Raw genomic sequence first — 24591 nt, forward strand, 5'->3', positions numbered from 1 at the left:
ACAGTTAAGTATTTGCTCTGTCTTTCTTACCTGCAAAATGAGAAGAACAAGGAAATAGAAGTTGGCTGCTCTTTTAAACTGTTCAAACAGATTCATTGGTAAAAAAGTGACAGGGTTGTACTTGTATGTTTTAATTGCATTTCCCTGTTGAAGAAAGCCAAGCGTCATTCACAACAGCAGATTATTCTTACATTACAAATGTACAATTTGTATTTTTAAGTAAAGCATTTTACTTGGGTCATGATCTTAATGAAACAAGGCATAAAAGGTCTGTGTCACTGACGTTAACATACCCCAAAAGGCATCTCACAATGAAGCTTTAGCTACACCAAGGACTACAGGGCACTGCACAGTCACAGTGTGGAAAGATTACAGCCTCTCCCTGGGTTAACGGAAACAGGGCACGTGGCACTGCCAGATAAGCACAGGGAAGGGGAGGAAAGGGCAGTGCCCTCCTCTGCCTGGGCAATCTTCTCTGTAATGCCTTTTGACATAATTTGCTAAATACACGATGCCACTATTAGTGATACAATTGGTCTCGGGCAAAAACTACAAATAATGAATCCAGACACCAAGGACTGTTAATTAGACTTATTCAGAAGGGACAACATCAGATTCAGGAAGGTTAACTCTCGTGAGTGCTAGTCCCTACCTTCCATTTGAATAGCTCCAGTTGTAGAAGTTTTACTATTAAATGTTCATAGTCACGCATGAGACAATCCAAACTACCTCAGGTCTGCAAGGCAGGTATCTCAGTAGGTACAAGAGAACCACACAAGCCAATGCACCACAGGTAAAGCTGGACAGCCCAGTGTCACCCCACAGGCCAAGCCTCTGTCACTCACAACCAGTACGACATACAAGCACATATAGCTTTATTACTTTGAAAAGTTAACATAATAGGGTGGATTTAGAATGACACTGTTTAAAAGAGTAGACATTCCAAACATATATTTTTAAGTGTCACAGTTTAGCTTAATCAGGATATTGCTTAATACTACACTGAGACTTGTTATATGAAAGATGACACCTGTGCTGGTGTTTGCAACAGCCACAGCTGAGCAAATAAATCTCGGAATTCGGACTGAGGGCACTTGGCTTCTAATTCTCTATCTCGTCTTTAACAAGCCTCTCGATACTTCCCATTCAGTTCTATTTCCCCACCTTTGTGGGAAATCCTAAGGAAGCGTTAATTGTGGCTTTTATACTAATCACCAGTGGTTCGAAAGGTCTTACTAAGATTAGGAAAGTATTCACCCCAACAAGTACTATTAGCACAGAATTGAGATAAAGAAAACTTACTGCATATTTGCTTTTTTTGAAGCACAGAAATACAGTTCTCTTAAACTGGGGCTGTTCGCAGAAGTATTGATCATTCGCTTTAACTTGCCAGCTGCAGTCTGGAAGAGACAAGGCAAAATGGGTCAATACCTGATTGTTACAGACACCAGCGAACAAATCTGCCAGTTTCAGGTTCTCTCTCAAATGCCATCTTTTAAAGATACTTTCAGCTGCAACAAGACTGGTACCTGCTTTTCAGTACACAGTCTAAAAAAAAGTTTTCAAGAAGTTTCCACACTATTTGTATTTATTAACAATTAAAATATAATCTGAGGTAGGAAGGAGTGTTGATTAACAATTTTCAAGTTCTATGAGAAACTGAAAACCTATTAGGGTAACATTTTTTTATGCTACATTCCCTTCTTTCCCTTATTTTGGTTTACTTTTGTTATACCTGTGAAGTGCTAAGCACTCAAAACAGGGTTTCCAGAAATGAAAAGGTCCACTCAACATTCAAAACCAATTATTCCTTATAACCATAATGTGCAATGGTTTTCATTTACAGCCGCAAAAAAGGTGAAGATCTGAAGTACTCATTTTATTTCTTCATCCATCCATTTTGTTGGATTGCTTGAAAACTTAGGAACACAAATTGCATTTTGCAGTAAAACTTAACAAAAGCTAAACAAGTGATGTCTGCAACAGCCTTCTGAAGTTTTGGACCAGAAGTGCTAACAAACCACCACCTCTGCCTTCAGGTCCCTATCGTTAATCTAAGTCCTATGAAGTCTGCCTAGGGTCTATACTTTTGTAGGATATAGGTAGCTTTTGGCCAGCCACTATTTACTCCTAGAGTGACTTCTGCTGTCAAGTTATCTTCCATGCCCCCTCTTTCACAGACTACCTCTTTCCCTCCAGATCCTTCAAATCCCTTTCCAGCCCCTAAATCTGCATCACAGACAGCCCTACTAATCCTGCTACCCACACCCACAAGTTCAGGCCCTGCCCACATCAAAAAGATTCCCTGCTGAACTCATTCATTTTTAAGCCGACTCACAGGAGCACTTTGCCTGCCTGCGAAGGAGGCAGCAGACAGTATTTTGAAACTCAGCTTTCCAGACTCACCAGCCAAGTATCTCCCCCTTTTCTCCAGCCCACATTAATTGTCCTTAATAGGCACTTTTTTTGGTTTTGTGGGATTCCCATGACCTAAGTGCATCCAGCACTACAGAGCATGGATGGTGTGAAACTCCCAGAGGCAGAGGCATGGCATGGGACTGGCAGCCACTGCCAGGGAAGCAGCTGTGAAGGAGCTGTAAGGGCCAGCTGTAACGTAGTCATGTCTGGTAAGGCTGACTAAGACTTAAAAATGCACATCCAGGCTCAAAGCCTTACCCTCCCCGCCCCCAACACATAAAACAAGTTCTCATTTGACGTATCTGGGATTTTTACTGTGACTGTACAACTTTCATTTCCAGCACATTGGTTGGAAGCTGACAAGATAATAGAGAAATATTTATCTTGCTGTAGCACTTGTATTTAAGATTGCATAAATGAAAGCATACAGCAGGTGATGAAGATACATTGTGCATCCTGGCCAGAGCTTACATAGGTGTGCTGCGAGTCACAGTGTTTTAGTTGCCTTACATTAAATTTAAAACAAAAAAATACTGGAGGACCAGGTTTCAGTTTACAAGAAGATAAACATTACTGAAGTGCATCAATTGAGAAAGTTATTAAATTTTACCAAAATGACAGGACTGAAGAAAATTGTAAACATGTCTAGGAGAGCATTTCTTCACCACACCCAAAAGACATTGCAGTGTTGATAAAACCTTAGCATCCCAGATAGAAAATTGGCAAATGAGGTCTTAAATAAAACCTGTGTGAAGGAAACTACCTGAAACCACTTTAAATTGCTTAGAAGTCATATTAATATACCTAATATTTGGGAAGCTGCATCAGTAATTCATCATTTATAAAGGAACATAAAGGGAAAACGATCTTTGTCGAGGGAAAAAAGTAAGAAGTAAAAAGGATGACACTGTTCCAGTACTACCTGAATATAATTAGCTACTGAACCAATCAACAGATTCTACAAGTTCCGCAACTCATGCCAGGAAATGATCTACTAACCAGAAAAAGCAGGCAAAAAGGATTTAAACAAACAAACCAACCAACCCCAAAGGGTCTAAAGAGATTTAAAAAAAATTGACAAAGTTTGTCAATTGCTTACAAGCTCTCTGGTTAAGAACACTGGCCTACCAAGCCTGCATGGTAACACATCCTACCTCCTTAAAGCTTTTGCCCTAGCTCAGCATTCAAAGGAACTCTGCCATATCCATAGCTCTAGTCCGTATTTTGGATAATAACTTGGGTAACATTAACTGTACAGACAGTGGAACCTTGTGGTTACACTGAACCAGCAGGAGCTATGAGCCCTTTCGCAGGCAGAATCAAAACTCATCTCTCTGATTTCAGATTCTTGCCAATTCACCAGGATAAAGGAAAAGGCACAGTACACTTCAGAAATGAAACTGAAGGTGTAGGAGGTCCTGGGGGAGGGGGGGGGGGGTGTTGTTGTTTTTTTTTTTTTTCCCCTCTTGTGCTTATACTAGGCCACAAAGCAAACCTGTGGTTACTTGTGTACCACATCTACAAAATAAAGTATCTGGAGGAAAAGACATTAACAAAAAAAGGGAGGGGAGTCAAGCAATGGTCATGATGAGAACTCACAAAAATATGATGGATGATGTGTTTATTCTATAGACTATTATACCTCAGTCATCGTAAAAACCCCTCAAAACTAAACACATAATAGGTGGTTATAAAATGAAAACATGTAATAGGTAGTTATAAAATGGGAGGTGATCAACTGTTCCTTATTGGTACACAAACAGGAAGAAATCTGTATGTATTAAACAGGCCTTGGTTAAATAAAAAGTACTCGCACTGCAACACTGAAAAAGGGGGTATTTAGGGGAGTTACAGACTTTCCTTGGAAAGAGGTTAAGGATAGGTATGTCTAAAACATGCCAGAAAGGTTCCTCCCATTTACATTTCTATGCTGGCAGCAGCACAGACTGCACTTGATGTGTTTCTTTGAACTCCTCCTACTCACCTTTTTGTGATTTTGAAACTACTGCAAATAAATAAAATCATGAGGCTACAAAATTAGCATTGAAGCCAGAATCTCATCTGTGCAAGAGCTGAAGCAAACCAACTGACTAAACCACAACAAATTGGTTTATGCTGGTTCAAGTTTCCAGATGATGGGGAAGACAAGCATCTGAAGTTTTGTTTGAGCAGTTCTCAGGCCACAGGCTACATACATCTAGGGACTGCCTTAACTGTGGCAAGGTCACTGTGCAGATCATCAGCTGTATACAATAAACAGTGGCACAGAACTCTGGTTACAGACTGGAATGACACTGATTTTCATTCTGACATTTGTTAAATTGAATTGCCATCAATTACTCCTCCACAGATTCAGACAAGCCATTCCAAATCCTACCTAACAAATAAGCGCAAAAGTCAAACTGATCCATGTGTAGCTCAGCCTCTGTATTCAGGACCATTTGCTACCCAAATCATATTTCTGTCATAACTTTACCTTTTTTCAATTGTTCTTGGCTCTCCTCAGTGTCTCTGTTGATTTGGTTTTGTCCTGGTTCAACCGGAGGCTGCTGACTCTGCAATTCATCCTCAGTTTCATCATCACTGTATGGCATATCCTCATCATTAGGCTGGGAATCCTCATCAAAGGTGGTCTCCGAATCCCTTTCTGAGCTCATGCTGCTAGCACCCTATGACCATTTTATAAAAATTAGGGAAAGGAGTTAATGTAGCAAGTGCTGGAAACCACATCTCTGTTGATGCTGGTCACCAAAACCCACATTTGAAACCAGTTTCCTTTGAACAGCGCAGAGCACAGGCTCAGTTTTCAAGCACAGACCCAAGTCATGAGGCAGTTATTTTCACAGCAAGTCCTTCATTACCATTCTGCCATATGTAATTACACATGCTCACACAAAAGACTAAGGAACGCCCTGCACTTGTGATAGAGGACACCTTGAGCGGGATGTAGGAACCAGGGAGCCCACAAACATTTGCCTCCTACTGCTCATTACATCATCCCCTGCGGAGCCACAGGACCTGCAGTCCTGCTTGGCCACGCTGGGGCAAGGAACCAGGCACCCAGCCCTGGGCCAGCATGGGTCATGCTGTCAAGGGTTCAGGTCACACAGTTGGTTCTCCATCCTGGTCTGCCCAGTCTCACGCAAATCAGCCTTTGCTTCCCCTCATCTCCCCACAGGCCAAACATCAGTGTTCACCATTGCAAGATCCCACATCTTGGTGTTCAAATACCCGAGGGAGTTTATAACTAATTTGTGGTTCAACACACAAGACTGGTCAGTTGAAGCTGATGTGTATGTGCATTCCTCTGCCTGAAGCTTTTCAGAAAGTGCATGTGTTCCCTAATCCTTGAGCATTAGCACATTATCTTCCAAAAAGGGATCTCCACTTTCCATAAAGTTTACTTAAACTATAGTTCTTGAAAACCTCCCAACATCATTGTGACTTGGGCTGCTGCAGTGCTGACCTCACACAGGAGCCTGACATGCAATAGGGGATCCCATCCTCCTCCAGCATTTTAGATAATCGAGAATTTCTACAGCGTAAGCTATCTGCTTGTAAACAAAATCCAGAAACCATCTACTCATGTGTAACCCCCTCCAACCAACACCAGCAGCCAACCACCTGGACAACTCCTAGGTGGTCTTCATCCACATGTGGTCAGTTAGTCACCTTGCTGGACGTCCCGGCATTTTAGTAACTGATCTGGTTCACGGGTTCAGGCCATTCTGACGAGCGTGTCCTGTTCATCTCTAACCATGCAACATCCAAATTTGTTGTATGGAAGCTTAAGTTACTTGCACTAGTTTCTGCAGATTAGCAATTTCCAAAGAGGTTCTATGCTGTCTGTGAAAGGCATTGTAACAACTGTAATAAAATCAAAAAACCAACAGGAGGACGGGGTGCTCCATCACCTCAGCCATTTCTGCCAGGGCCCTGAGAACACCAATACACCTCTCTGGCCCTGACCAGCCATGTCCCAGCCCCCTGACACCCACGGGACCAGGAGCCACATTTTGGCTCAGCCCACAGGCCCTGTCTGAACTGCACTGGAGGCGAGCTGGTCTCCAGCTGAGCTGCCCATGCTCCCTTCAACTCTGGACACTGTGGACCTCTGAAGGCATCGCTGGGCCTGATACTAAGCCTGAACTACACATCAACTTCCCGGCTTGACCCTGGACCTGCCTCATCACTGTGGCATTGCCTGTGGCAAGACGTCACCACGGCCTTGGGGTCTGTCCCACTTGCCTTGCATGTCCTGGGACCCCCATCGGCTCCCTGTTGCCGCTCCCTGGCAACTTCAAAATAAAACCAAGTTAAAAGATTGCTGCAGCCAAGTAACCTAACATGCACAGCAGCTAGCTACCAAGTACCCATCTGTTGACCCATCTTGCAAAAAGAGCCTGGTGTCACAAATGAAGGCCAGTGCCACCCTATACACCATATGCTGTTGCTTACAAAACCAGCAATCATTGAGGCTGACACCAAACCCTATTGACATCCACCTTAGTTTCTATTTTTGCAAAGCTGAATTGTCCCCCCTCCTTAATATCTCCTATAAAGACAGACATAAATATTACATGAGCACTTAATATGCTACTCAAATGACATGGCTGTTGGCTGGGAGCCCAAAGCATGCAACACTCATGAGCCGAGGCACTGCAGTGCTCACCCAGCGCACAGGCTAATGTTTCAAGACTGCCAGTTTATGAAATAAACCAAAACCAGCAAGTATCATATGAACACACAGTTTGATTTAATATGAATTAATGCTACTTCTTCCACTACCCACTCAAGCTGTTGGAGCTGCTCACTGAAGTGATTAGCCAGGAATATGACAGCTAGTCACTAACACTGTTGTGGAACCTGAAATTTTTGTGAAAAGGTTGTTTGTTTTCCTAAATAGCCTTGGAGTTATGCAATACTCCTCAAGATGCAGGAGATTCAAGCTCAAATTCGGGCACCTGAATACCTCCCTTAATATTTTGGTTTATTTCTCCTCTTTTTACTTCTTTTGTTCTTTCTTGACTACCACTCCATCCACAAAAAATCTCATATTTCACCTGATACAGAAAGGAAGAAAAGTATTAACCAGAAACCTGAACCAAAAATTTACCTCCAGAGCAACCTACTCAACAACTTAATACACAGGGCCAGGACAACATGCACTGACATCATCACAGGAACTGGTCCATGATGCAATCCACATGGCTTCTCGCACCTGGTGGGGCAAGCAGCTGGCTATACAGCCCCCGTGGACCACCACGGTGCCTTGCTGTGGAGCTGCAGGCAGGTGGCTCAGGAGCCCCAGGTTATGTTGAGGTTTCATTCCCTCGGCAAGCCAGACGACACTGCTGAATTGGGTGTTAGTCTCCTGCAAACTCCAACTTGCTGAGCAGTACTTAAAGCCAGCACAAATGCTGACTTTTCCCAACTTTCTCAATCTAAACAGGGATATGAATAATCCTGCCTTTAGCCAATAATGCCTTAGCCTTGCAAGCAAGCCAAGGTCAGACTCTTCAACCACATGCCTACTTTAGGGTTTACAGATACTCAAGATTTTCTTTGCACTGTATGTCTGTTCAGACAGAAGAAATTCCATATGTTTTCAATCTCAAATTGTTTGAATATTAGACAAAGTCCTTTTAGAACAGGATGTAATGCTCAATTCCTCTTTGAAATATATCTAGAATATACATGACTGCAAGAAGCCCTGCAGCAGTCAAGGATTCTACCATGCTAATACCTTACCTGGGGACTGCTGGCGAGGCAGAGTAGAAGATCCTTACACGTGCTGTCCTTAAAACAAAAAATATCACCAGATCTTTGAATTGCCCTCACTCTAAGACAAAATAAGCTTGTACCTCCGGCACACACAGAGATTCAGCCTTTAGTCTATTAATCTTAACTGATTAACTGATTAATGATTAATAAACTAATTAATCATGCAAAGGGTTAGATGGGATGTCAAAAAAATCTACTGCACTTGTTTTCTATTATAGATGCATAGCTAAATGGAAATACCTAAAATACAAACAGAAGCAGCCTGTGATGCTAGCTGGAAACGCCAGTGCAATGATTTGTTGGGGGGAAGTTCAAATCAACTGTATTCACCCCCTCAAAGAACTAAACTGCCAACTGGAAAATCCCACTAATAAAGGAAATCTCATTGTTACCTTGCAGGCAGCACAACTCTGCCTGCTGAGCTGATCTGTGCTGCAGGCACCACCACTATCATTGCTGCAGAAGACAACAACAGGCAGCATTTACTAACCCTGATACCATAAAACACGGAGGACACCATCTCTGCGCTCAAAGCCCTCATTGCTAACATCCCCGGTAGCTGGCAGAGTCTCCTGGCAAGCATCGCTGCCTGCATGCTCCGTATGTACCCTGCCTTTGGGGGACCAACAGCAGCCAAGGGGACAGCGGCCTGACTGATGGGGGTCACAGGCAGGGCTGCTGGTGAGCACGTGGCAGCAGAGGAGCCCAGGGCTGGCTAGGAGACTGCAGAAAATCACCCACAGTTGGAAGAGAGCACAGAGGTGTTGCAGGGCCAAGGACAAAGGAGTCTTCCAGTGAAAGGGTGACAAATTGGTTTAGAGTTAAGTTTCTTGACACCTAGTCTGCATGAAAAGGGCTAGGTGGGATGTCAACACGATGTCAGAAGTTCAGGGGAAGGTGGAGACGGATCACGATGTGAAAGAGGAGACAGGAGGAACCAGCAGCACAGAGCAGCAGAGGTGCCAACTAATCTTGAGCCAGCAGGGGACAGAAAGAGAGGAGAGTGCACATCCTCTGGCACCTGGATTGAGAACAGACACAACTGAAATCAAAGATGAATTAAACACAGCAGAAAGAGGTGGCCACGACTGATTTTTGCAGCAGTCACTATTCTGAAGAGAAAAAAAGGCACCATAGTGTTGTTTTTTTTTAAAAAAAAGCTAGAAAAGCTATGCCATGCAAGAGAAACAAACTATTTATGAACAACACTAAAATAAAATAAAAGCAATGGTCCATTCTTAAAGGGATCTACTCTCAGAAGACAGACAGACAATTTCTTATGTTTGTGTGCACTGCTTATGTTCAGACTTGAGCTGAAATAACAATCACTTACAAAATGGTCTTTCCACCAAGTCAAAAAAAGGGTTTGGTTTGCTGGAGCTGGATGTAAAACGGTTTCAAACAAGATCCCACCTGCTCTTCCCATCTCACAACAACACAACCAGATATGAACACTGCTTCTATGGCTCTTGCATTGAATGGACTAATAAAAAAAGCTACAAATAAATAAGCTTTAGAAATTTCTCTGAAAGCATCATATCTCACATCAAGCTTAGGTTCAATCAATAATGATGTTAGAACATATGCAGTGGAAAAGAAAAATAATTAGAAAAACAACATTCCAATGCAAGAAAAGCTGCAGAGTTCTTCTCAGAGACAGAACAAGCATTTCATAAAACGAGATCCACTTGACTACATGTAATGCAGGCTACAAGTTTAAGCCCCAAAGGATCCTGCTGCCTGGGGATCAAGCTATGCGTTTGCAAGGGCAGCAAACTCCAGCCCACCAGAAGCGCTACACACCAGTAACTCCCCTAAATTCTGAAATAACTTCTAATGCTGCCAAAATTTACAGAGGTGCCTTTGTAAAGGTGCCTGTGGAAACAGTTCTTGGAGGGCCTCAGATGGAACAACCCAGTTGTTAGAAGCTGCTTGATAAAATACTCAAAAGATGACTCTAAAAAGTTGTTTCTTGCTTGTATGGTCTTCATTTTCTAGTTACTGACTTGAAGATGGGGCTTTCACTCCACCTCAGGTAAGTCACAAAAGCAGAAACCCTTACATTAAACAAACCCATCCAGCCTCTGAGAGCAGGTGTGCGGAGTACTGACAACTGGAACTGCAGCTGCTTTCACTTCACTTGCAGTGGGGTGGCCAGTGCGGCTACAAAGACCATCTCCTTTGCAAGGCTGGCGTTGGCTCCGAGCTTGGCAGGCATTGACGGGGCAGCCATGCTGCCCAGGCTGGCAGGAAGCAACAGTTAGCTCCCAGTTCTGCAACAGTCTCCTTAACTTAGAAAATTAATCTGATCCAAAGCAGGGCTTGATGTACAGGGAGGTAAAAGAGATGAAAATAGTATTAAAGACAAGTTTAACTATACCTGCCTGAATTTACTAAGAGGGCAGAAAACTCAGGTGCAAATTCCACAGTGCTTTGGTCACTCAGGTTTTGTGTCTGCTCATGCCTCAGGGCAAGTAGTACCAGCTTATGAGGAATAAATTAATCCTTGTAAAAAAAGTATTTACTGCACTTGTTTGAAGGCAGTAAAAAACAACAAAAAAATCTTACTCTAAATTCTCCTCTGGGTAGTCACTGCCTATGACACTGTTGCAAGAACTTGGGGTCACAGGGAGCATAACTTCAATGCTGCAAATCAGATCGTCACTCAAAGTGACCCTAAAACAAAGTTACAGATCCATCTAGAACAAGATGTATGTATAGTAAAAGAATTAACATGCTACTAAATTTCTTATTTTTATTTATTGTGGATATAAAAGTCCATGACATGAAGCAGAACAAGCCTAACAATTACATACCCGTCAGTCATCAGTCCCTTGACAACATGCACACAGCTTACAGCCCACCACTGTCTCCTTAGCACGTTGTTCTATATGACAATCCCACACATTCAGGCAGTGCCTAGCACAACAATTTCCCAAACCTTGCCGTGGACTGTTGGTTTAGAATGTAACACCACCAATATTTTAATTAAGAGTCATAAAGCAAACTCAAAGAGTACAAAAAGCAAGCTCAGAGAGATCTTTCTGAACTACTTTAGTTCTCTGGAGTTTAAATAGGACAAAAAAGCTACATCAAGCTGTTTCACTGATATTTAACTACCTATTAAAAGAAGTAAATACATGAAAAGCCTAATCTTCAGATATATTGGGTCTGTCCCAGATTTGTTCACTCTAGAAAGATTACAACAGCCATCACTACAAATAAAAAAAAAACCCAAACCACAAACAACAAAAAACCACCGATACAAAACAAAGCAAAGCCCAGGTAAATGCAGACAAGCTTCCTGCCTCAGTAAGCCCCTGAATGAGGTCTTTCTTGGGCACCTGTCAAGATGATCCCAAAAGGAAATCTAAACAGCAGTTGACTAATCACTGCCTTGGCAGGCAGAAGGCAAACACTGAAACTTCCATAGCTACACCAATTCCACATTTTTTGAATTATGTTCATGTGCCAAGCCCTTAATCTGAACATAAAGCTGTCAGGCTTCATACAGTTGTGAAACAAGGAAATGCATTTTGCAAACCAATAGGGCAATAGTCTTCTCCAATAAAACAGTAAAAACATTGCTATAGAACACTATCACCAACGTCCTGTTCAAAAAAATGAGAACCTATTTCAATCTCACTTGGTAAACTCCATCAAACATTTTTAAGCCAGTACTCTACCTGGAGCTCGAACACTGAACTAGTCAAATGTTACTTGTTTTCCTTGTCAGCAGCAATAATGTTGCAATAGAGTAACAGTTAAAAAACCACAATGATTTAATTTTGAAATTTCTCCACTCAGGTACAATTTCCGTATTTATCAATATGCATGTTTTTAAAAGCCTTCCTATACTTACTAGATTTATTTCTTGACTATGTGTTACTGGAGAAATAATGAAAAGCAAAGCCTACTCACAGGAAGACTGAAAGCACACTTCCAAAACTGCAGCTAGAACACCATGTTAAACATTAATCTGTGGGGTGGGGGTTCCCCCCCCCCCCCCCAAGGACCTTCTAGCAGATGCCCAATTAGTGCACTTACATTTTCCCCTAAGAGATAGAAGTAATTATTCTGCCATCTTCAGCTGTAACACATTGCTGCTCATCTTGCCTATAACAGATTCTAAGCTAAAAAGGGAGCATGAAACAAAGACAGCCTGTTAGGTAAACAGAGCAAGAGTGAACAGACACTTGCAGCACTGCAATCCAAACAACCAAAAAAGAAATCTGAGCCCACAGAGTCCTCTGATGGCTCTGTCAAAGCAGACACCTGTATTTAAGAGGCTCAAGTCCATACCCAAGCTTATACCCTGACAGGTTTAAAGAATTATTTTGCATCCATGGGCAAACATTTAAAGAATGGCTCTAACAATGTTTGAGAACTGAAGTTTGTGATTGAAAAGACAGCTCATGATGCACTCTTGAGTAAGGTTGCAGTTTTGTTTCTTTAAACTAACCTGGTCACCAGTATCAAGTCCTGGGCAAGTAAACAACCACTTCCTAAGGATCAGTTTATCCATCCTTTCTAATAATGCAGATACAAAGCAAAGCATTTAATTCAGATGACCATTTTGTAAACCTGACTGTGGAAAAGGGGGTCTGAAACATCTAGGTAGGGCACACCGAGACATGACTGGGTAACCCCCACCTCTTCATGCTACTAACAAAACCATCAAATTCAGCAGAACTCCAAGGAACGGAGATGGCTTCAGAAAAAGGAAGCTCTGCTGTACATAGTAGAGCAGGACATATAGAAAGGTGCATGCATTTTGCCTTAAGGCTAGCATTCTCAATCTAAAAAGACAACAGTGGGCTTCAAACAGAAGGAAAAAAAAATCAGCTTAAAACAGAACAGAGGCAATGAGCAGCACAATACAAAGGATATGGATGGTTCATCCAATCAACATGCAAAGATTTTTTTTCACCTGGTGGCTGCAATTCATACGGCTATTATTAGCTATTGCTGTTCTTAGGGCGTCAGAAAAACGATTCCTGTTGAGTTATGGGATGAATACTTCCAATGCAGTTGCTTAAATGCAAGACTGTTTTCATAGCATGAAACACAGAGGAAGGGGTCGTAAATCACACCAGGAGCCCAGCTTCTCACCACACAAATTCTCCAAGGATTTTGTAAATATCAGAGAGAAACCAAAGTACTATTGGTTTTATTTGTAAAGTGAAATTCCTACAGTCTAAAAAGAGGTTGCCACCTAACTTTCCACCGGCTGGTACAAACAACAAAATGAGATAATAGCTGTAGGTGAGCATTACAGGACCTCCAAAAGAACTGTTACTTTGGGACACTGCACAGCAGTCCATCTCCCAGTCTGATAATCATCAAATTGGCAACATGGGTTCAGTTAATGGTTCTGCAGTTCTTGCTTGTTATTTAGTCCTCACAAAGCAGCAGTCAAAACCAAAGTCCTTCGATGGCAGGATATTGCATTTCCATTCTCACTTCATGATCCCTGCCAAATGCTTTAATAGAGTATCATTCTTCATTAAAAATGCATTAATCAACTAATCTACCTGTAACAAGACCTTCTATAAGGAAACAGGCAAATAATAAAACCAGATTTGCTTCCAAAATATAAGAGACAGATCACATATTACTCAAAACAGATATGCAATTTTACTGGTAACAAGCGCTTGGACAGGCAGGTAAGAGTCTATCTTCTGAGCAACTCCAACCTTCTAGCTAATCCTTATGACATTTTAAGACAAAAACCCAGTAGTTACTCAAAATAGCATGATTCTGCACAAATGGGCCAAGGAAATAACCTTAATTCCAAACACTACTAAGCTTCAGCTAGATTGCCATGCAAATGACACTCTTTAAGCACATCAGTTTATACTGCTACTTCATACATAACAGTTACATTTACTTCATTCAATGACTACTTTGAAATAATTGAACACCTCCAAAATTACATCTTCAACGCGACCGATTTTGTCTGTCATTTGTTCTGAAACACACTGACTTTCAGTGTGCATTCTTACAGTATGCCATGGCCATGGCGAAATGAAGCTCTTGAAAGGTCTTGGAGAAAGGCAACTTCAAGCGTTTAGGTAACTAGTTCAAGTCAGCTGTGACTGGAGGCACGTTCTTGCTCATCTGAGGCAGTCTCTATCAAGTACCATCAGGGCAGTACATTAGAAATGGGGCAAACTGAATCCTGAAGCTGAAGCCTCAACTCCTCTAGGCCAACCAAGTACACCTTGCATTAGGCAAAAAAATCACAGCCTGTAATTCAGAACATATCCTATACAGTGCGCGCCCTTTAGTATCATCTTAAGTGGCCCCAACAACAACAGGAACTGGCACGGCTTGGTGCTTGGTACAACTGACAAGCAGACTCTGACCAGACATCATGGACAATCAGGTTCTTGGCAGTTGACACAGAGGCACACCCCAGTTGCCAGAGCTGCTTCAGGAAAACAGAACTACTGAACACTTACACCATGCGCTGCAAATGGGTCAGCTCACAGCCAAACTGCTCAAACGGAAATGCATCAGAACTGAGGAAATAAGCAGGGGTGTGTGCTTGTCTGTCAGAGCTCCCACAGCTCAGCAATTCCACCTACAGTAAAGACATTCTGGGTCAGGCATGCTTTTCTGAAATAAGTATGCTCAAACCACACTTGAGAGTGTAAGCTAATCAAATCCAAGGTAGTAAGGCAACAAACTCCACACCTTCTTAATTGCACTGTGACCCTGGAGAAAGTTCCCACCTTGAAACTGCCAACACATACCTAATGTGAGGTGACTCAGAATTCCCACCAAAAAAGGTTGAAATTCAAGTGATTAAAACATGGCTACAGATAAAGTGCTCATGGTGAAGTAGTGCACCATCCCAGGACACCAGAACACACATCATACCTGACGAGTCCATGATCTTCACCACATAACAGAACCACAAAAGATTCAAACGGTGCCTTCAGAAACTCAAGCTATCACTGCAGCATGAGAAATCTTCAGGGAACCTGTTCTGTAAGCTGCAGGACTCGTATGAGAGTCAGCTTGGTTGTACAACCCACTGCTGCTGTTCACCCAGACCCAAGTTTTATACATATATATATATATGTATTATACACACATAATTTTCAAATATAAAGTATATATATTTTGATTCACAAATATATACATGTATATATTTGATTCAATAGTAGCTCATCTCACAGAAACCATTTATAAAAGAGGTTGCTTTGAGCAATTTGTGACTACAAATTGTGCAGAGGCTACTTAGAATTTAGTCTCAATAGCAGAGGTTCGTTTCACTTTCCACAAGCATTAGCATCATAAAGTTAACATCTTGTTGTAGCTATTGATTAGAAATAATGCATCTTACACCATTTGTACACTAACAGAAAATTAGTAATAACAGCAGCATTAACATCCACCAGAGGAAGACGACCTGAAGGTGGTTAAACTCTAGTGAATGATTGATTTCTCCTTATCTCCCCTTAAAATTTCAAAATTGGTTGTATCACCAGGATAAAAACCTGGGAATACCACAGCGCAGACAACTGATGGAGAGTACCACATACACAGCTATATGCCAAGACACCATAAACCCACAGTGCCTCACTCAAAACTTTTAACATTATGCTTATCAAATCACCCACATTTGAAGTGGGCAAAGAAGTGCCATAATGGCGCAGAATTAGGATGCTGGAGGAATAAAGACATAAGCAAACTTGAACTGTTACTTCCCACTGCATAAACAAACTGCTTTGGCAAAACACATGTACTAGAATGAGGCTATTCTGCCAGGGAGAAATGCCTTGGCACAGTACTGGGAGGCAGCTACTGTGCCACTTTCAGCTTATACTGCAATTAGAAACACACGCACCCAGCCTTGTACAACCTACCAAGAGCAACCACTCATTAAAAAAGGTGTTTCCGCTATACCTTTTTAACTGTGAGGATCAAGGACTTGCCAAGCCAGGCTATTTCCAGCTCCAAGAGATTTTTTTATTGGCATCACACACAGCCAACCTTTTAATATCCACAGATCTTTCTCCTTTGAGGAATCGACCCCAGTCCTTCCTTGGATGCTATAATGACCCCAACTACGTGCATCATCAGGATGTAAACATCAACATGGGGGTAAAATTGTAACACTTTGGTACCACCAAGCTCTGTGAAATCTTGCTTTCTCCAAAAGCTATTCTTTCCCTCACTCCTTACAATTCCCATCTCAGTTCTTCATGCTTGCACAAACTGGAGAAAAGCACCTCATTTAAAAAACAACACAACACACCTTCCTCACAGAGGGAGCACTACAATTAAACTAGGGGCCATTGTGTACTCACCAATATAGCTACCCATTAAAATTTTAAGATTGATACATATGGAAATGAATATGCACAACATGCCAATGTAAGTGAACTGATCACTGTGAGCCAACAGGACTCTACACAAGGAAAAGATTAACTAGTCACCAACAATCTAACAGAAAATAATAACAAAAAAGACAGACCTGTAACCTACAGTCCAAGTTGCCCGAGGCTAAGCAAGGACAGATGAAGATAGGCCACTTGCAGCAACTAAATAATAATTTTACTCATTTTCTGCACTAGGATTTTTCATTAACAGATATGCAGACTTTCCATCATTTAAAGTCCAAGTCAAGACAAGTTATCTTTGCAAAAGATAAGTTAGTAACCTTTGTTCAAGCTGGTGATGTGAGTATACTCTGAAGGGGTTTCAACTTGCTTTTTACAGAGATCATTACGTTGCCTCTCAAGGTTCATGTTACAAAATGGCCTTTGTTTTAAAAAAGGAAAAAGTAATTCTTTTTGTGCATACATAAACCGTATTGTTTGCTGTGTAAGATTTTTGGAACTTTAAATACAGTTATTATCCTAGATATTACCCTCCCCCGTCAAAACCTGCCAGTATTTTTAAGTGTAAAAAATAAGGGTTACTTCCTGCTAACAAAATTGGAGATTATGCAGTAATGCACCTTTTCAGTCAGCATCTAAAATTGACACTAAAGGTATTTTCCTAAACTGACCTTTATCCAACACAGTTTGTGACTGAACCGAGACTGCATTACAGATGTAGCTTGATACACTTGTATCAATAAGCGCACAGAGACCACTGGCTGCTCAAGAAGAATCCCCTGTATCGGACTTTAAATTGGGCTCCATCTGTAATGAAACAATGTTAGAAAACGGTTTCTTGGCTGACTTCTACCTCATGAAACTATGTGCATGCAGTAACAAAAAAAAAATCTCTTTTAGGCAAATGGTGAAATTAACTTGCCTTGCAAAGCTTTCTTAAAAAGAGAGATTTCTGGTTAGTTCTCCAAACCCTTTCATGGTATCTCCTCTGCCTCCTCAGGCAGAGAGTCACTTGCGCAAACAACCTGGTTCTTTCCTTGATTTGTTTCCTGTTTTCTCTACACTGCTTATTCTCTCCCCCTCCTTTTTTTTTTTTTTTCTTTTAAATGTTGCTCGTTTTACATCTCCCTGTGCCTAACTGTACACCATTTTGTAAACAAAAGCATCCATGAACTTGCTGAAATTGTCCATCTCTACTATCAAATTGAAAATATATTTCTAATTTATATACGAACGTGTGAGGGGGGAAAAACCCAAACCACACAGCACTAAACACACCGCTACACATTACAGAATAATTTTGTAAGCTTGCCAAAAAGCAAAGGGGCAGCAGCAGTGCTCCGTCACAGAGCACAGCATCTTCAAAGCAGAGTTGAAAGCTCATACACCATGAGCCTCCTTGGGGTATAATGAGAACCACGTTCTTCGCCCCTGACAAGCACAGAAACACAGAGAGGTTAAGTGATTTGCCCAAGGCCATATGGTAAGTCACAGACAGAGCTAGAGTTAGGTTTCAGAAGCTCCTGGCTAATATCCTGCATTCAATTACAACTATACAAAGCATCTAATTTAACAGGGGCCAGATAAAGGGAAGGTCACGGAAGAACATCAAGCCCCCTGTAATTAAAACAAAACCAATCAAACCCCTCCCCATATTTAAATGCAGGTAACACCTTACAGTCAGGCCCAATACCATCACCTATGCCATCAAAATAAAACCAACAACAAAAGAAGGTGGAAAATAAGTTCTGGCTAATTTAAATAGAGGGCCTCAATGCAAAGCGAGCAAGTGGTTTGTTGAAATCACCATCACAAACTGCAAAGCAAGGGACCAGAACATTCACAAGCTGTCTCACAAAGGCAAATGAAGTGAAGAGAACAGTTTAGAAGTTACCAAAAATAAATAATCTCTATGATACCTACAAGTTAACAAAGAGACAAATACAGGTGTGGGGCAGATGCAAAAGCAACCACACTCTAATGTGAACATCAGTAACAGCAATGCAGAAGCTGACAAGGAAAAACCACACAGTGACCAAATACCCCTTGATACCTGAACCAGACTTGAAAGAGAAAGGCAAATAAACTCAGAACCAAACAGAAAATTGTGAGCAAATTTGAGCCAGCACGGGCACTTATGCAGGGAGCTGAACCCAGGATTCTAGCAGCAGTTACAGAGGCAGGGACTGTTCCAGAACCAGGTTAGCTCTAAGTCCCACTGATGCCCAGGGCACTCTTCTGTTTTCTTCAGCTGTTGACATCCAGATACCCCCCCAGCCCCCCCAAGATAAAAAGGTACCGCACTGTTACTGATTACCAGAAACTATTTCTTGCCAGAAGCTCCCTATACAATATGCCTTCTTCAGTTTCAAAACGCTTGTGCTGACATTCAAACCTGCAGTGAAACACTTCATTAGCTGCTCCATTTAACACGGTTCCATTCAGACTCTAAGGGAAGGGATGCTATTTAAGCTATAGACACAAACCAGTAGGAAACATGACCGAGATACTGATTTTTGGAGGGGGTGTGTCAAAAAATGCTTTTCACCCCAAGCGAGTGACTGACCTCACAAGGAACTTTCCCAGGATTTTCTGTTGCAGTTATGATGGTTCCACAACAAACACCTAGTACTGCTCCAAAGGCTGCACAAACATTGACTAATGAGTAATCACCCCGAAAGCCATTTTCCTCATTTATAGATAGGGGAGAAGGGGGAAAAAAGAAAAAAAGAAAAGCCAGAAGCAGAGCAACTAGCCCAAGGCCACAAAAGCAAGCCAGCACAAGAGCGGTACCTGCCGGAGCTCAGGCAGAAAGCCAGGCTGCCCCGACCCCCACTTACCTCACCGCTTGCCGCCGCTGGGCTGGGGCGGGCGCCGCGGCCGGTCAGCTGCGGCATATCCCGCGGGGCCTGCGAGCCGTGAGCGAAGGCCTCCCGGGCACAGGACCCTCACGCCACACCGTACGCGGCCGCCTCGACGCGCCCTGACGAAACCACTCGTCTCCGAGTGAATATTTAATTGTTTAAATATTCATCGCGCTACCAGACCTCCCCAGTCCGGCGGAAAAAGAGCTCCCCCGGGCCCAGCCCCGCCCCTTCACACCCCGGGCCGCGCATCGAGGCGGCTGGGCCTTCAGCCCTCCCAACAAAACGCGCCAGGCTCAGGCCGATGTTTCAAAGAACGTCTTCAGAATTTTTTTTGTGATTAACTATTCTTTATTGTCGGCGTCGGGTGTACGGGGAATCCTTCCACCAATCGTACACACCCAGAGGGGCAGATTATCTTATATTTATATAATGAAACAATGAATATTCCATTAACGCCTATACATATTCATCACCTGAACCCGCCTACCCTCGCTTCGTATGCTAATTAGCTTATCAGTCCTTCACGCTTGCGCAGATTCTCCCAAAAATTGTGGGCCGGGGTCTTTAGAATGTGGGCAGTGGTCTATGGGAGGAAGGCCGTAGGTCTTCCTCACGGTGTACTTTTCACCTTAGGTCTCAAAAGTGATGAGTTGGCAGACTTGTAGAAAGCTTTCCCGGGGTTTTTACAATACTCCTTGTTAATTTTACTCAAGGCCATCCTGCTGTCCCGTTATCTCCTTGGTAGGGCAGCTTGCTTTGCAGATAGGGAGGACAGCTCCCCTTGCAGAGATTTGCAACTTTCTTGCCAGAACAGTCTATATGATCTTTCAGACATTTTAACCCCTTTGTTGCTATACAATTACAAGCTTATTTATGCATTAAAATGAATATTGATTTATGAGTACAAACTTGACCATATTATTTACAACTTATTCACATCACCGAGGAGGTGATGTTTCGAGGGGGGAAGCCGTTCCAGGGCCGCCCCGGGGTCGGCTCTGACCCCTCCTGTGGCAGAGGGGGCGGTTCGTGACCGAGCTCTGCCCCGGAGACCCCGGCCCGCCGAGCGCTCCTCGGGGGCGGCCGTACCCGCTGGAGGCCGCCCCCTCCCCGGTTCCGCCAGCGCCCCGGCCCGGCCCACCCGTGCTCCCCGGCGCTGCAGCCCGCCTCGCCGGACTTTGCTACGAAAGGGTCCCTGTCCGCCCACCGGCAGCACCTGTGAGCGCGGGTCCCGGCGCCGCTCGCTCGCTCAGGGCCCCCTCATGCCTCCGACGGCCCCGCTTCCGCCCGGCCTCCCCGCGGGAACCGCCGCCAGACCGGACAAACGGGTTTCCCCGGCTCGCCGGGCAGGCCCCGCCGCGCAGGAGGAGGGGAGGGGCCGTGCCGGCCCCTGCCCGGTCACTATGCCTGGCCCCAGTCCCGGCCTGACCGACCGGCGGGAGGGAAAGTGGCGGCGGGACCCTCCCGTGCTGGGGCCGTGGCTCCGGTTACCCGGCGGGTAACTAACCGCCTCTCCCCGCCCAGCCGAGCAGCGTCGGCCGTATGCCGCGGCAGGTGAGGGGCGGGAGCAGCCCCCGCCCCGCCCGCTCGGGCAGCCTCGCCTCAGCGGCGACGGGGCAGGCGCCACTTTACACGCAGCGCCCGGGGGAGAGTGGGGTGGGCGGCCGGGCCTGAGGGGCAGAGAGCTGGATCCTGAGGTAAAACGGGTCCCAGGCACAGAGGTGTCGTCGGGCCCCTTCCCGCCGTGTGCCGTGCAGCAGGGCTGCCCCGGCTCTGCCCCTCCGCCTGTACCTGTGCTGCCATTATGCGGTGGCTGTTCTCTCACCCAGAGGTGACACGAGTGCTTCAACAGCAACAAGTTGTGCTCGGGGCCACATCACCCTGAAGGCCCGGGGGGCGGTGGCTGGACCCGCTGTGGGGGGAAGAGGACGCGGCCCCAGGCTCCGGCCCCGCTACCCCAGCAGGCCGCAGTTCCGCGCTGAGGCAGCCAGGCCCTGGCGCCATTGCTCGAAACCACGGTGGTGGTTGACAGAAGCCAACACTGTACCGACAAAGTCTGGGGCAACAGTTACCACTGTCTGCTTGTCACCCCGCCACAGGTGGGAGTAGCAGTCTGTCTGGCACGACGCCGTCCCAGGGCACCAGGCCCTGCAGGGTGCTCCAGTGGGCCCTGTGCATAGCCCAGGCTGGGGGCAGCGGGTGCCAGCACCCAGCAGGCACAGCTCTTGCGATGGGAGGGACCTCCTTCATGGTGTTTTAAGTGATGGGATGACTCTATCTCATCTTCATTACCAGGACTGTATGGTGTTACAGAGAAAACTTTGTAAGAGGTACAGGATTGTAACCTTTTGGCATCTGTAAGAGCTGAGAAAGGACTTCTGGTTCCCAAGTCTTGTTAAGGAAGGATTGGAGAGTTGGAGGGTGCTCGGTGTTGTCAGTACTTGAAAGCAATAGTTTTGCTTATTAACTAACGAATAAAGCTGTTACGTGTAGGGCTGGCAATAAGGCAATTCTGCTGTAATGCTGTATCTATTTGCAATCCTCTTCACTATATTTTTTCTTCTTTCAGGCTGCAGCGAAATACATGTGAACATCTCAGGAGTAATGGCAACTCATCAAATGTATGTGACAGGCTCCAACTGTAAGTTTTAATTCAGTGAAGTTTCTTAAGTCTTAGTGTGCAGTGCTGCTGTGCACACGTGCACGGACAGTCACACACCTGCCCTGTGTCTGCATTCACGTGGCAGCCCTCGCAGCTGTCCTGGTTGCAGGAAGTATCTGGGAGCGAACAGCACCAGCGGCCTCATCCTGGTAAGGCCTCCATGTACTCTGGTACACATGGAATAGAGAGTCAGGAAAGTATTTAGAAATGGAGTTTAATGAGAATTCAGGACAGAATGTGCTGATTGGGCAGTTCTTCACCAGACCATCTGGATCCCTCCCTTCTTCACCCCTGGTTCCTCCCCTGACTATCCCACCCCGTGCTATCCCCAAAGGCTCATCTCTGCATCCCGTAATGCGTCTCGTGCCCCTTAGACATCAGCCTGTGCCACTCTGTATGGCTATGGTGACCACTGTGATGGGTGTCACCTCCAGACCTCAGGGCTGGTAGCTCTGCAGTGACAGCCCTGGCAAGGCAAAGGCTCTGTTTCTCTGGCCGAGTCATTTGGGTGCCCCCATCCCCAATGCCCTGTGCACCATTTTGTGTGGGGAAATGTGTTTTTTTAGGGCATAACCTAAGAGGAGGAGCTAACCCCCACCCCACAAATGTCCTGGGCATATCAGGACCCTAGGGCAATTTTGAAGTAGTGCAGATTTGAGCCAAGAAGTGAACGTTTGGGCCCAGGTATTAGGAATGGTGGCGTTAGGAAGGGCAGTTTGTGAAGCTGCTGATGGTAGCCTGCACCAGTCTGTAGCAGGAAGAATTGCCCAGACTTTTTATTGTTTTCCAGAAATGTGTTTCCTGCAGTGCAGTTATAAAAATTTTAAAAGTTTAATACATAGCCCAGCTTAGAGCAAAATGCTCGCTAAGTGTTCCTAAATAATAAAGAAATATTTTTAAAATTATTATGACATTTTTGCATGTACTTTTATTCACAAATAATGCAGTTTATGGCAAGTGAAATGCAGATATGTTTACTGATCTGATTAAATAGAAAAATTGGAACATTAGCTATCTCTTAAAGTGATGATGGGATCAGTAACACGAGCCAAATGCTCTAGCGTTTAACATGCTCCTTCTGCAATAATGCTTTCCAGTTTTTGCTCAGTGCCCAGCCACTGAAGCAAACATCTGCTTCTGTAATGTTTTCTTTCTAAACCAGCCCAGCTTCTTTATTTTCTTTTAAATGAAACTTTATTTTTTTATTTGACCTTATTTGTACAAGTGAAACCTCCAAAACTTGACTGAAATTGTTTCACTGCATTCTATTCCTGGTTTTGTTTTGCAGCACCTATCCTGGCAGACCAGTTTTTGAAGCTGTGTACACTAATAGAAATTGAGACAAATCTACCTGCATCCACAATGCTGTATCTTGTTAAAGACAAGGTAAAAGCTGCTTGCTATGGTATCATAATACCTGTTTGTGATGTTTGGATCTGTTCATGTTATGGGTGCCTCTTTCTTCAGTGGTTTGTGTTACTAGTGTTGATGTATTCTGCAGCAGCTACAGTCACTGTGAGAGCTCCCAGGCAGAGAACCAAGTTGTATCCCCTGGCACTGTGACCAGATTGTGATTTTGTCCTGCTGATGTGATGACTGGGGAGGTTTGAGTGTGTACACAGGTTGCTGCTGCTGCACATAGTTGTCTCCACTCTCACATCCTAGGTACACAGCACCATCTCCTTACAGTGCCTTGCTCACAAGCAGCAAAAGTCCTGTGCTATCACAGTGAATTGCATTAAGGGGATTTATGAGGCTGAAAAAGCACTTACGTTTTTTTGCTGGGTAAAATTTCACCAGAGCTGGTTCCCTTGTCCAGGTTCTTCAGATTATCTGTGAACTCAGTGTTTGCATTGCAGGGAGCAGAGAGTGGCATGGTGGTGGAGGAAAATGGTTGGGGAAGGTGCTCAAAATTGGAAAGAAGTGACATAATTTGGGCAGCAATTCTGGTTTAAATGCACTCTTGAGTATTTGGGGTCTTTGCTGTGTTGTTAGTTTGCATGGTTTGCATTAATTTCTCCTCAAGAACCAGCTGCTGTTTCCCAACTTGACTTCTTGCCCACACAAGGTAGCGTCAAATTGGCAATTAACATTTTCAGGAATTTCCAACATTGGTATCCATTTTAAAACCAATATCCACCTGCCTCTTGGGTTGAAACTGAAGGTTGATCAAACATACTTAAATGAAAAGCTTCTTCATACACCAGAGTACTTTGCTAATGCAAAACCCCCTTGTCTTTCAGTCAGTAAGGAGGAAACATAATTCCCTGGAAGGCATCTGGTTTGCTCCCCTTTATGCAGACCCCCTCCTGAAGAGGACATTATCCATGTTTCAACATGGTGGCGTTCAGGTGACTGTGTCCAGGAAATAGTTTCCATCTGGCTATAGCGATACCAGCACCTGATCTGTTGCACCTTTGTTACTCAAGTCATATTATGAAACTGAGTGAGAAAGACTACAGTAGAATATCTTCTATTCTTGAAATAATTTCTATCTTAACATACA

The 24591-nt window shown here is 44.0% G+C and overlaps 1 protein-coding gene across 9 annotated transcripts in view; it reads right to left on the bottom strand.

Moving 5' to 3' along the window:
- Positions 1-20919, bottom strand: part of ATP8B1 (ATPase phospholipid transporting 8B1) — a 42903-nt gene extending 21984 nt beyond the window's left edge. For 2 of the 9 annotated variants that reach the window (XM_037373751.1, XM_037373743.1), the window contains exons 1-4: positions 19397-19467; positions 4895-5087; positions 1303-1400; positions 31-144 (exon numbers count right to left, since the gene is read on the bottom strand). In XM_037373751.1, the coding sequence (XP_037229648.1) occupies positions 31-144; positions 1303-1400; positions 4895-5087; positions 19397-19453 (462 nt within the window). In that variant the 5' untranslated portion in view covers positions 19454-19467. The other 7 variants (XM_037373748.1, XM_037373747.1, XM_037373745.1 and 4 more) reach the window with 7 other exon arrangements.
- Between the last annotated feature and the right edge of the window lie 3672 nt (positions 20920-24591).

Source organism: Falco rusticolus, chromosome Z (assembly GCF_015220075.1).
Source record: "Falco rusticolus isolate bFalRus1 chromosome Z, bFalRus1.pri, whole genome shotgun sequence".
Taxonomy (NCBI): Eukaryota; Metazoa; Chordata; class Aves; order Falconiformes; family Falconidae; genus Falco; species Falco rusticolus.